This window comes from Tinamus guttatus, unplaced genomic scaffold (assembly GCF_059628265.1).
Source record: "Tinamus guttatus ecotype Peru unplaced genomic scaffold, ASM5962826v1 Tinamus_guttatus_pri_ptg000226l, whole genome shotgun sequence".
Taxonomy (NCBI): Eukaryota; Metazoa; Chordata; class Aves; order Tinamiformes; family Tinamidae; genus Tinamus; species Tinamus guttatus.
In genome coordinates this window covers 799,385-813,682 of record NW_028288760.1, presented here as the reverse complement: position 1 = coordinate 813,682, position 14,298 = coordinate 799,385, and the positions used below count along the sequence as shown (strand labels likewise).

The window sequence follows — 14,298 nt, the reverse complement described above, 5'->3', positions numbered from 1 at the left end:
GTTAAGCCAAGCTGAAGCTTATTGCTATCTACTGAGCAATAAATACCTTTTTATATACAAGCAGATATAACTATATACTAAGTTATAGTACAATACATGTAAATAAAATACATAGTGAATGCGAATTTTAAGCGTATAATATTACCCTGTATTTTTATTTGGATGAGTGTGTGTATATATGTGCATATTTGCATTATAAAACCACTCCACACAAGAGTGATGACATGTTTACTAAATACACATTTGTAATCTCTGCATTAAAGAAGAATGAGATACTGAAAGAAAAAAGAATATCCCGTTTTTATGAACTAATGTAGCCAGAAGCTCCTTCACTGCCTCCTCTAAATCCAGCTGTTTATCCAATAAAGACTAAAAATGAATTTATAAGATAAATGTTCTGACTAACTGTCAAGAACTAACAATAGCATTTATCCGAGTTATCTCTGTTTTAGTGGAGTTTTATATAACCAACGTTTTTTCTTGCCAAGTAGAGTGGAAGGAAGGGCAGGGAAGTGTTCCCTGCAGGATTATTTCTCCCAACATTCAAGTAAATACCCTGCTACTCCAGTTGAAGGCAGTATTGCTCATAGACAGCACTATTGTTTTAGCACTCCGCAGCCAAGTTTCCAAACTCATTCAGCAAAGCAGAACTCCAGGTTTCTATGCAAGAGAATCAGCACTTTTGAAAAGTTCCAGTTTTCAAAAGCACCAACAGTCTTTGCACTGTCTTGTTCACATTTTTATATCACCCATTCTAATTTAACAATTCCATGTCTGTTTTCAGTTCTGCTTCCACTTTCAAAAGTTGAGAATTAGTCTTTATGGCCCCCTTTAGCATTGTAACAGAATCAATAAACACCACTGAATGATAAAAGGGATAGAAAAGCAGGTCATTTCTCCAAAACAATCACATTTATTAGCCTTTATGAAACTTGCACCTAAGTAAAAAAGTTTGATGCCCACTATTAGCTCTTTATATAATTTTTAACCAAGGAAGACAGCTTGCTTGCTTCCAAATGAAATGCCTTCCATAACACAGGATTTAAAAAAGACTAATGCATTTTAGGAGATTAATGGAATGCTTAACTCTTCAAAGGACTGATATTTTCTTTGCTTCAGCAGTTCCTTAGCTCTAACTAGCAGCCAATACCCATCAGCTCAGGCACAGCCCTAGTCATCAGGGCTCAGCAACTACATGTCATGTCCAAGGACTCACCATACCACTGGGAACAGAATGGCTCCACAACACAGCAAGTCTACCAGGAAGAGAATTTCTTTCCACAGTCCATACTCAGTTGTTCCCTCTTCCGTCGACTCTATGATAATGTATGCCACATTTGCCAGTACCTACAGGACAAGAAGTTCCAGATGCTTTCCAAGAAGAGACTAGATATTGGCTGTCAATTCTGCAAAAGCTGCCTCATACTTGCAAGAGCCTGTTCAGCAACAACAGAAATAATTCTGCATCTCTGTCAAAATCACACGTTCAGCAGCATCTTCACAGGATTTACAAGAAAAAAAACCTGACTGGAATTTATTTCTGCTGACACTAAAATAGTTCTTTCTGCTATACACTATGCTGTACCAGTAGAGATAAAAGGAAAAGCTATTTATGAAAATACAGAAACAGGACTCTGCATGTACGCAGATAGCAAGTATAGACAAAAAATATTATTCTAAATTGAGCAAATAATTCTGTTTGTTCATCAACAGCATTCTGTACTCCATACCCTAACTCTATAAGGGCCCTGCACACTAAGAATACACTTTTGCTTTTTGCAGGTGTGAAAGAAACTCCAGTTTGGAAGACAAAAATTCTTTTCCACAAGTAACAGCAAATGCAAGTGTCATCCTCCTGTTTACCTCAGCTTCTGGATTAGGAGGCAGGCATTGATCATTTGATCTTCCTGGGAATATTTCCATCAGACCCAAGGAATCTGCAAGTCTGCTTTTCCCTCCATTTCTTTAAGCCCACTGAGCAGGAACTTCAAGAGAGACAACTTTCATCTAATGTCTCTGCTTGGTACCTTAGGACTATTTTGCAGCCCAAGTTCTGCCCTACCATGAATATATCTACCTTACAGCAAGTAGCTGACACTTTGATCACTATTATCACATACTCCATGTGGGAGGAAGAGTGGGCTAATTATAGCAGTAGCTTCTGGCCCTTTTACTGCTCCCTGAAAAATTCTACCTTAATTCATGCAGTAGAGGCTAACTGATAGGTTTATGAAAGCAGTAACTGTATGGTACACTGACTCAGGTCCCCTGCTTTTAGTTTCCACAAGACATTCTCCCACAGGATAACAAGTCTTGACAACTTAGTCCTCACCTGAAGTGGGATGACAATCATGAAAATTTTTTTGTCTTTATCAGAGAGGATGTGCTTAATGAAAGCCCAGCCTGTGCCAATGAGGGCGATAGTAATGAAGAGAAGAGCACCTTTCAGTCTGAAAGAGAAGCAAAAATACTAAAGTGAGAGACTTATTTCATCATATTCATTCTTCTGCCCAGGTCATCTAAAGGCAATAACCCAAGCAACTGCACTGCAGTCCACAAATTCAACGAATGTCCATCCTACAACAGTGAAGCAGATGTACTAGCTTACAACTGCATATCACAGCAATATTAAGATTTCATTCACAATTGACAATGCATGCAATCTTTTCCTAGGGGAGTCATTCATTTACCACAGTGAAAGCAAGAAAACACTGGCAGCTGCATCCTCTTACCATTCACACCATAAACAAATCAGATACTTGAATATTAGTATGAAGAAAAGCAAAGCATTTCTTCTTTTACTCCTCCACCCACATAAGTGCCAACTGTCTGCAGCTGCCCTCTAAGCAGAGCTTTCCCCTTCACACTGGACTGATTGATGTCTTGTCACTTGGAATTCAGTGCCAAAGAATCAGCAATTTCTCAGCTTGTTGAAGGGGGAAGGAGGGAATAAATTCAGTTTTATTCTTTCAATCTATGGAACTATCTTTTGACATACTTACAGGTGAGTGATGTAATAGACAACAGCCCAACCTTCAATAGGAAATCCCTGAGAAGAAATGTAGTGATAGTCAATCTGGAAAAAAAAACATAATATTGTACCTTATAAGAACTTTTCACGAGCACCCCATCCATTACAAAATAACTGCTCTGAGTCTTTTCAAGTTTTAGTTCTCATCAGCTAGTATAAACTCAGCTCTGTTGCATCTGAGAGTCTTTCCTCCCAACCTGTTATAATTTGGTTTGGCAGCAATAAGGTAATTTCCACTTGTTTTATTTCTGAAGTGGTAGTGAATGTATCTTTTATACACTCCACGTCCCTCCTACACAGCTCCCACACTTAACTATTGTTCATCTACTGCATTCAACTTTATTCATGTCGACTTCATTCATTCATTTTCCAAAGTCACTTGCATTAGGTGACTAGAGCCTTTCTACTTTTAGATGCACTGCAAACCAGCTTCACAAGTGTTAACTACTTCAAGTCTGTGGCAATTATTCCAGCACAGACTTGATGGCAGAGATCACTATTGGCATGAACATGGCAGGATTAAATGCTTGCCATGATTACATAGGGTCTTTCCAGTAGAAAGGCAGAGTCAATACAATTCAGTGAAGACTTTGGCTATATCATGCATTAAAGCTTGCAATGTTAGGGCTGCTGCAGTATGGCATAATGTCACCTAAGATGACAATGCATTGAATTTCAGACATTCAGCAAGGTCTCAATTCACTGGCACCTGCCGTAAGCTGCAGCAGCACCACCATAACTCAGGCCTTCAGGCCAGCCTCAGGCAGACGAAGCATTGGAATTTGTGGACCTCTTTCAACCCTCACATACATGTTTGCTGCCACACCACTTCAAGCCATAATGTGACTTGTATTTCAGATTGCATATTTGTATTTCAGATTCAGAGTTTCATGACAAAAACTGAATAATTTCCAAACATCTGCAGTTCAGCAGCAAAGCTTTGCTGGGAAAGATTACACATATGCACTCCTACTACAATATAGATTTCCCCCCTAGTACAATGTGCCCTGAATTCTACTTTTCTGCTTTCCAGAAAAGTAATTTGAAGCAGCAAGTGCATACATACCGCATGAAATACTAAGGATAGAGATTTGGTGAAAGGAAGGGCTGCCATGAGCCAATGAATCTTGAACACATCATTTCTGTGGGAGGGAGGGAAAAGAAAGAAAAAAACACCTAAGAGACAGCATGAAAGAGTCTTAGTTTCACAGAGTATTTCTTTATCATCTATAAATGTCAAATAGTAATTCCCAAGATGAGCTAACTATTAGAGGAAAGGATTTTCTTTACCAAATGCTGCCATCTGAACTTTTACAACATCCTGAAAATTTCAACCAGATATTCTACAAGATTTTAAATGCTTAAGTTAAATAAAAATTCTTAAGAATATGCTATACATTTAGATCATAAATCTTCCCTGAAAACTTAGACATAATTGAAATGCATAACTTTCTTCCTAAATCAATATAGAAACCCACCAATTGAACTTCAGATTGCCAAATAAGCAGATCCCAAGTGAACTTCAGACTAAGTATGATTAAGTGTTAAGTAACTTAGTCTGACATTGAATTATGCACAAGAACAGAAGGAGTCCAAAAAAAATCTAATGAACTAGGATCATATTTTTACTCACATAGTAGTAGTTTCTTTACCTGCGTTTTCGAAGTATGTGTATCCACACAGCCCCGGAGAGGAAAAAGAAGAAAGCCATAGAAATGTAAAGTTTTGGCAGTGGTATCTCACCCGCTGAGAGGTAGCTTTCAGGATTCTTCTCCGTAATTTCTATCTGAATATTAAAGATGTTATGTGCACAGTTGGAAAATATATTTTGCTTAAGTATTGAGTGAACAATTACAATCAATCAAATTCACTCTTGAAATTAACTGTATGCTGTAACTTATAAGACTACTGAGAAAGATTTTTCCATCCTGAATCAGTTTTTCGTTCAACAAAACATTTTGCAAGTCACTCCTACAACAGCAATTTCCTTGAAAAGCAGAAAAGGACAGAGGCTCCCTCTGGTTTGTGAGTTATGAAACAAAATTTAGAAAGTCAAAGTGATTTTTCCCAAATAACAGTTGGTCTGGGTACTGAACTTCAGAGTTTGCCCACTCTTTTTTCATCATAGTCCTGATTTTTGATGTAGAGAAGGCCTACACAGCTGCAAAAACTTACTCTTAGGTATACTACAGGGGATTTCTTCACTTGTCAAGAGAAAGGATACACTCTGCTGCAAGCCTATTATCCTGCGACTCAAAAAACAGAAACTTTATTTAACATTTCATTTATGCCCCCAAACTGCTTGGTCATAAGTGCTAAGAGTTCGTTAAAACAATCTTTCAAGATCAACTCTCAGCAAAGAAACTACTTTTCAGACAAAACCAAAGATGGCCAGTAATCCAGGTTCTCTTTCTTTCAGATTTCTTCAATGGATCAAAAAGCAATAAAATAGTAAATGAAACAAACTTGGCCTTTTCAATACACAGCCTTAGGGAGCACCTTTACAACGATTTCAGCTGAGGTAAGCTAGGGTTGCCAAATTCTACTCCCTACACATTCCCTCACCTTTCCTTTGCACTAGCATGAGCACAACCATGTACCAAGCAGTTCATGGGGGCTGAAAGTTACCCTGATCAATGAGAGATTCATTTCAGAAGAGCTCGGTACCCACAGCATGAATGCTGGTGTGAGCACAAGGAAGTGGGAGCTGTTCTAATGTTCTGGGGCCGAGGATGGCATTAGGCTGAACACTTGGACTCCTTTTGAGCTACTTCCAAGAGACAGAATGCAGGTTGTAAGGTACAGTTTCTAAAAGGCTGCATTCAGTGCTGTACAAACTCCAATTGGATCAAAAAAGCAGTGACAATGAATTTATGAAGATCAACAGTTTAGATCCAAACACCAGACTGACTATCAGCAACGGTGTAAAGGAATTTGAAAAAAAAAAAAAAAGGCATCAAAATAAACATCCATTTTAAATCCAACCTCATTATAGCATGAAGTCACAACTGCACAGATTGAATTCAGCCTACATGCAGGCTTCAAATTTCCAAATTTCTCTAAATCTTGTATCTTCATTCTTCTTACTCTAGTTGCTTCCTCCAGAAATGCCACTAGAGATTAAATGCACAACTCGATCATTTCCCACTCCATAGACACTTATCTACAATGTGTTCTATATAGAAACTGGAACTGAAAAAAAAAGAGTTAATTACACTTCAGAAGCCATACTCACATCAAGACTAAATAGCTGCTGATCATTAGTCTGTAAATCGCTGCCAATACACTTATGGAAATACAGGCTGTAGAGACCTTCTTGGTTATCAGAACTGACGTTGAAATAAAACTGAAAAAAAAGGAACAGAAAAGTCAGTATTTTCATCATTCGCAAGGGGTTATCTTGATAAGAGGCATCTCCAGTGGAGCATGGAAAAGGTAAATCATTGTGTCGGTTCCTTTCAGCAACAACACTTACAAAGCTACCAGTGTAACTGCTGATATGTCTCAACAACACAACCCCATATCAGATGCAGGGTTATTGCACCTAACTCATCGCTCAAGCTGGTAATCCAAGACCTTTAGGGATCAATGTTTTAATTACTTCACCATAGACAAACGATAACGTGAAGTATCCTATATTTAACAGGGTGAAACACACAGTTACTTTGATATTTGCCCTAAAGCATGAGCAGCTATTTTGCTCCTTGCCCAATTATACAAACATTCAGAGCTGTATGAACTCTCGCATGGCACAAGACACATTCAATACATGTTTGTTTTGTGCTGAGCAAATATCCCAACTGAAGGAGCATGCTGAGGCAAAGCATTAATCTGGTTTCACATAGAGGACAATCGCCCCCTACATGAATAATCAGTTCAGACTACAGCTGTTTGTTGTTAGAATTCTGTAAATACTGCCTGCTCTACTGTGATGCAGTTGATCTAAAACAGCCCCTACACTATATAAGGAAAGGGTTTTCCAGTATTTAGTCTCACAAAAGGCCATTTGAAAAGTTTACTGAACTATTAAAGATTTATGTGTACTAAGAAAACAGAGAATACAGCAGGGAGCAGCAGCCTTATAACTTTTCAGTAAGCAAGTCAGTGAGGGAACTACCTGTACGTGTAGTACACACACAACACAAAACTAGACATTGACAGAAATCATACCTGAAATGAAAGAGTTCCTCTGTCATTGTGAACAGGATGTGCTTGTTCTACTATGCTCTGGGAAAAGGAGGAGACAAACTTTTAGATTTTTAAGCAGGTAATACTACATTTGGCTACATCATCCAGACAACCAAAGCTATTCTGTAGGTTTACAGAGGAAGTGAGAGCAGGGAGTGGCATGGCCACTTCCTGGCCACGTTTCCCCCAGGCTTTCTGAAAGAGAAAAGCAGATAGTTTCTCTTACCTGGGAGGATGTTGTACTTCGTTTGGACTTCTTATCTAGAGATAAAAGCATTCATGGCACATTTAGAGTGTTTTGTGCTTAGACATTCTCACAGTCTACCACTACATTACTAATACCTTGCCCAAGCCCTCCTACTCTTGTCTGCGTGGCAGTTTGCTAGATAATCATTAACAGCAACTCTTCCCCAATCCCTCCTCACTTTCCCAGGACTCTTCCCTTAACTACATTTCAGGATTAATTCAGAATGAATGATAAAATGAAATTTTCCATCCCATCAAAATACAATAAATGCAACAAAAAAGGTGACCTACATTGGTGAGTCCAAATTTAACAAGGTGGCAACAAGCATATTTGCAGCTTGACATTACTAAATATGTGCATGATACCTTCACTAAGTATGAGACTAACCCGAAGATTAACTCTATGCACAGGTATACACACGACTGCAACCTAAGGAGTCCTGTCTATAGGTGTGCATGCAGGTAACGTAAAGCAACTCTGGAATCTGACTGCAGCACCCTTGGAAGCACATCAACCACAAACTAGCAATGAGAGAACATATGGATCAGGTTTAGCAGGCTTACCTTGGCCAGATGGATTTTGTTTGGTCTCAACAGAAGTTTTGCTAGAATCACTGCTTGGTTCAGAAGTTTTTGGAGACTTAGTAATCGCAGCAGTAACATTTTCCTCAGACACGAATGTAATTTTAGGTAACAGGTCAACAGCTTCTGCAGAGAACCGCACTTTCACACTAAACGAACAAAGAGTTTTTGAGCAAAAATGAAAGCAAATAGATATTCCTTAAGAGACTGACATAGCCCACCAATCCTCTGTTTTAAAAAAAAAAAAAAAAAAAAAAAAAAAAAGCAACTTCTTATCAAAATACTACTTTAGGAAGAAAAGGAAACTGAGTGGGAAAAACATTTGAGTGCTTCCACACTCCAGTACCACAAAGATATTTTGCAAGACTTGTTAGATCAGTGTAACAGCTTAGTCGTCTCCAGGAGGTGGATTTAAAATCTGAAATTAGGAACCCAACTTCTTCCACTGCATACAGCTAAAGTTGTTCTTGTAAAAGGAAATGGTATGGCATTGAAGATGCATCCATGTGAGAAGCAACACAAAACAAAGAACCAAACAGCACGTTCACAGCTGCAAACACAGGCTGGGACGTTAAGTTCTTGAACCACTTTATATCCTAGATTTTCTTCCATTGCGACTTTCACCTCACTCTCATCCATTAAGACTAAAACTAATTGCACAGCAGCTTTCCAAGTCCATAAAGAAATCTCATGAATCTTAAAACTTCAACTACAGAAATAATTTAAAAATAGTGAACATTATTTACTCACACTTCATTTTTGAAGTCCAGAAGTAAGATTACAACTGAAACATCTTGCTCTGGTTTCTTTTTCAAAATACAATAATCCACTTCTTCATCCTAGCAATGGAACCAAAATGCTTGAGTGCCTTCTTGCTAATAAGAAATGAGGCATATCTGCTCCCTAGCAGAGGTCACAGCTGTTAGTAGTCTAGCAAGGTGTAAAACTAGATTATCCTTAAAAGACTGCCCCTGTCTACAGCCCCGCTCTTCCTGGAGTAAGGCAGACTATAAGATGTAGTCTGTAAACTGGAGAGTTTAGCAAAGAAAGCTCACATGCCTTATTCTTACCAGGTAAGTGGAGAACCCATCATTCCTTGTTCGATCCAAGCTGAACCCCACCTAAAAGACAAATTAGGATGAGTATATCAAATTAAAACAGCCCAGGACCTCCCAATACCAGAAAACAAGCCACCATTGAAGGAGCTGAAGATTCAGCTCTTGAAAATATTATGTTTACGGCAGAGTCCAGGTATTTGTCTCATTAAATAATTAGAAAACAACCCAGTGCAACAACAACAACAAAATGATCCCAATGCAACAAAGTTGCTGCTTCATTCATATCTAATAAGAATAACTAAAAAAAAAAAAGTCTCAAACCCAAACCTTAAAATAGAACAGGTAACACCCATGGATAAATCTGAAAATACACATATCCTAACACAGGGTTAGCCATGGGATGAAGCCAAATGCAGCACCAGGTAAGAGCTAGCACCTTGATTAAGTTAAATAAAGTAGTGCAGAGACTATTTTACAGGAAGCTCCTCTATTATCTTTGGGCTTATTAAGTAACTTACTGATGAGCTGGTCTTCTCATCAGCACCCACAGGTGGCTTCAGTGAGAGACTGCTGACATTGACTTTCATGAAACCATCCTTGAAGAAGCCAAATGTATTCAGGTGCACTTTTTGCCTCACATCATCCTAAAAGAAAGGAAAGAATGTTCAACAGTCAGATATACAGCCATTCACAGCAGCAATTAAGGAGAGAGAGGGAATTACACTGACTGACATTTATTCAGGTATTCACTTAACACATCACTCTGAGCACCCCAAGAGCAAGTTTCTTTAAAATACCATCAGACCAATTACTTCACAGAAAGCAATCAACTCTTCCAATAACTTGGACAAGGATTTTAAACAAACATATCTGTTAATTACCTGGCTATTCTCTTGATAGAGATGAAAGAATAAAGTCTGAAGGAAAGCTTGTGGCACCATTGATTAAAGAGAATATTGCTACAAAAAAGAGAGGAAGCTGTAGATGAATCCAGACAGCCACTCTGAACCATAGCTACTGTTACTGTGACTGTCTGAAACAGAAAGAGTTGACTACAAAGCACTTATCTAACTGAGAGCTTTGGCTAGGTCTGTAATAATCACAGCGTATTCTCTTCTCATGAGAGCTCATATTTTAGGCAGGGTGAGTGCTCGGGTTGTTAAGCACCTAACATGCTGGAAAACTGCAGAGCATGGGAGAGAAAGTCCTTATGCAGCCTGTTTAGTCCAAAGGATTTTGAACAAGGCCTTTACCCCTTGAATGCAACAGAGAGCACTCTTGTAAGCAGGACAAATAAAGAATATGGCACATATATGGGGACAAACAACCCCAAGGCACCTTCAGAGCTTGGGTCAGTTTTTCTGTAACATCAGAAATCCCTCCCACTACTCCCTGTTTGAGCTGTGGGGCAGTTTCCCTCTTCTGGGATGGGAACAGTGATCTCCTCAGCTGATGAAGGCTCCAGTGCACTGGGCTTTGAGAATAAGCAGCAAACAGAAAACACCACCCACCACGTGGGTCATGAGGAACCTCACATGAAAAGCACTGAAGTTGCACACAGAGCTGCCACATCAGATGGTGAAAGGTCCCATCTTTGTTACTTGGCTCTCATGCAGTCAGCATCTAGGTTCACAGCTGGGCTCTCCATTCTACAGGATCATTAATCGGAAGAAAAGGAGCCGAATAAAAAATAAAAAGCATATCTAAAAACTGATTTAAAGCAATTTACAATTCACTAAAACTTACTTCCTCCATTTCTCACACATGGTAGGTGAAAACAAAAGAATTTTTTCCTTCCCTAGAAAGAATACACTGAATACGTGTGGATTGTAGACTACTCTAAACAGACAGGACAACTGCTAAATGCAATCAGACTATTCTGGACCAGGTACTGGAAGACTGAGCTAGTAATTCCAGGAGTAAGTTGTATCTTCTCTTTTGTTGTCATCTTACTATTAAAAATTCAATACATCAGTATCACAGACCTTAACTGTAGAATATTGATCCTGACACAACTACCCTGTAGTCTAGCTATAAGAAGAGCCAGTCCTAATAGAATTAAGTTAACCTGGTAAATAACCAGATGGTTCCCTTAATGCTCAGAGGACAAAAAGAGCCAGTGACACATGGCTCACAGCAGATGCTTTGGTTAACAAAGTATTATAGCAGTGCTCTCCTCGGGTTCTCGGGCATTTACATCCTTGAAACAAGAGTCCATCTGGTTCACTTAGCAGTGCTATCAATATGATTTCTCCTTCAAAACAGAGAATTAATGCTAGCTATTCAGATAGCACGGCAGGTATATTAATCACATCTGGACAAGGAAGCACCTGCCTGGTCGATGGATGCCGAGGGGATTTAGTGCTATCCAGCCATTTAGTGTTTTACACCTTGTAAGCATAACCAGACACAGCTGCTTAGCTCAAAGTACTCACAGAAGCTCAAATCAGTTCAAGTTCATTTTCTCCACTGGATCACTAATATGCTCCCACCAGAAGATACTCCATACACAACTTGCACACTTTCCTGCTTGGTTTTATTTCAGCTTTAAGCCCTTGGAGTTTACATATCCCTCATATATTTAGTTCACAAATCTCTCAGCTTTGCATGATCCCACACGAGGCTGCCAGGTGTGGACAAGAAGTGACAGGCCTTCCAGGAACATCTATTGCACCTCATACGGGCACCTTGGAAACACTGGCTTTCCAATAAATTCTTACCCTCACAAGAGAGTTAACACATTGGAAAAAATCTGGGTTTTATTTGTCATCACTCACCTTCTCACTTCAGAGGAATCTGATTTACATTTACAAAGATGTGCACCAGCAGAAATAAGTAGAAATATTTAAGTGTCTGAGCTGCTAACATATGCTGGATTTTAATTTATGTGGGATCCATTCAACAGGTCAGTGTGTCTCTATAAGGACAGGTGATCTGGGACTCATCACTAATGAGGCTGCCTTCAGAGCCATACAGGAAGCAGTCAACTACTTTCCATTTTTAAAAAAAGAAAATTCCCTGATTTTTCACCTCTTTAGGATGAAAGGCAATCCTACACTATCTGAATGATATTAAAAGAAAGCAGTATTCCAGATCCATAGTCCAGCATGGGCAGAGAAATCACCTCTTTTGACATTTCAGCAACCCAACTGGGACCAGGTTGTCCGTACAGGGAAAGCTTTAATGGATAAATGGACCGAGTTTTCTGCACCCTAGAAACAAGCCAGGATTGTATGATGTGTTTGCATAAGATCTGTACATATGATTTCAAAAGTCTTTCAAACTTGAGCAACTGAAGCCCAAGACCTACCAACATAAAAATGCCAAAATATTTAAGAGCAGAAACAAAACATTCTATATAACGGAAAAATAACATCCTCCAAATCATAATTTAACACAAGACAGCAATCTTTGCGCTGTCACAAAATGAGGGATTTTACTTCTCCCTCTTGAAAGCCAACAAATAACAAAGCTACCTGAATTCAAACCTGAGTAACACCACAAACTGCTCCGCAGCTTGGTCAGTTGGATCCTTCCTCTTGACAAATCACTGGAAACCTGCAAGTTCAGCTCTCACTAGCACTAAAACTTAGCTACTTGCCCAATAAAGGCCTCCTTTAGAGCAACTCTGCAATTTTCTGAAACAGTTTGCCCCCACAATTATGGAAAAACATTAAGTTCCCAATACTGTATCACTCGACTGTTAAAACATAAGAAAGTCATTGCTTGGTTAAGTGGCCCCTGCCCATGCAGGGCAAGGCCCTGGCGTTACCAAGCAGTTCAGCAATGTGACAGGGAAACACTTGGTGCACAGGAAAACCCAAAACACTCAACAAGCCTAAAGGCCACAGCCAGAACAAGCATACACTGTATTTTTGGTTAAAAGAAACATTCCAAGAGCCAATTGTCTGGAAACTTCTGCAAATTATCAGGAAATTCCTAAAACTCCTTTTTTTTGAGAGAGAGAGAGAGAGAGAGAGTCTCTTGTTTAAAGACACGACATTCAATTACTGAAGCTGATAACTCAGGCTTCCCAGAAAGAGTGTCTCCCTTGATGTTAGCCTAACAGCAAGATCCAAAGAAATATTTTTTTCTAAGGGGGGAAAAATGCTAAATTGTTTCCTGTGTTCAGTAAAACATGCAATGAAGTTATTTTTAGATCAGGAAACCATTCAAACCACTCAGATTTTGGCTTGCTTTCTGACAACAGAAAGTTGTACCTTAGCATATTACCTACAAAATCTCAAGAACAGGGCTTTTCTAGCTAACTCCAACAATAATATCTTGTTTGAGGAAGCCTAATATCAAATATTCACTCAAGCTGAAGCCCTCAGCTTGGCACAGCATCAAAACACACTTACAAGCAAGGAACCAATAGCAAGAACGGCGGAATGGGGATTTCCTTGTGAAAGGGCACAGTTGTTGGAGCCTGGTGTTTACACAAATGTTATAAAGCAGCAGATGAAGTAGGAGCTGGAGACTGCACTCTGACAAGTCAACTCGTGTTTACACAGGAGGCTGATAAAGGTATTAAGCACTTCCACCTTCCTCGGTGTTTGCAGAGACAGTGCTGGAGAAAATACTCGCAAAACTAAATTCATACCCTAATTTCACTGGTTACAGGGTGGGGGAAAACTAGGTTTTGCAATTAAGTAATGTAGTTTAGAGCAGTTGGCTGTTACTTTTTTCTTTAATGGAAAAGAAAGGTATCACCCAAAAAAATCCTTCCAGTACTCAACTGCTGATCATAAATTCCTCAGAAAAATAATGCAACCAGCACAAGTCTCTTAATTTATTGCTCTAGTGAAAAAAAAAAAAAAAATCTTTTCCTGAAGAGGGACAACACTCACGCAGCTGCATATTACACCACAACATACTCTGAAAACTCCCCTCAGGATAAGCCATTAATGTTTTCCTATTTGTTGGAAAGTTTTCGCACCCTCCCTCAACTACTAGAAACACTCATGCAACTTTACTGGCTCCCGGTGCTTCTATTAAGAAAACAACTGAAACGGTAATAACAGAAACAAAATTAACACTCGCATATTACAGCTTCCCAGACCCAGAGCGCCTTGTGAACGACACAGAAACCCTAAGAAGCACCAGCTCTAAGGGCTCGGTTCCACAAAAACACAACAGGCAGCAGCGTCCCAGAGCTGCGGGGTTTTACCACCATTTGTGCCACATGAAGTG

At 39.3% G+C, this 14,298-nt stretch overlaps 1 protein-coding gene across 2 annotated transcripts in view; it reads right to left on the bottom strand.

The window, feature by feature from the left end:
• GPR107 (G protein-coupled receptor 107) overlaps window positions 1-14,298 on the bottom strand; it is a 33,408-nt gene that overhangs the window by 18,595 nt on the left and 515 nt on the right. For both annotated transcript variants that reach the window (XM_088525267.1, XM_088525268.1), the window contains exons 2-13: window positions 9,624-9,749; window positions 9,118-9,168; window positions 8,798-8,886; window positions 8,030-8,196; window positions 7,446-7,480; window positions 7,202-7,258; window positions 6,267-6,377; window positions 4,684-4,817; window positions 4,098-4,173; window positions 3,003-3,076; window positions 2,333-2,450; window positions 1,217-1,347 (exon numbers count right to left, since the gene is read on the bottom strand). In XM_088525267.1, the coding sequence (XP_088381393.1) occupies window positions 1,217-1,347; window positions 2,333-2,450; window positions 3,003-3,076; window positions 4,098-4,173; window positions 4,684-4,817; window positions 6,267-6,377; window positions 7,202-7,258; window positions 7,446-7,480; window positions 8,030-8,196; window positions 8,798-8,886; window positions 9,118-9,168; window positions 9,624-9,749 (1,169 nt within the window). The remainder of the gene's footprint in view (window positions 1-1,216; window positions 1,348-2,332; window positions 2,451-3,002; window positions 3,077-4,097; window positions 4,174-4,683; window positions 4,818-6,266; window positions 6,378-7,201; window positions 7,259-7,445; window positions 7,481-8,029; window positions 8,197-8,797; window positions 8,887-9,117; window positions 9,169-9,623; window positions 9,750-14,298) is intronic.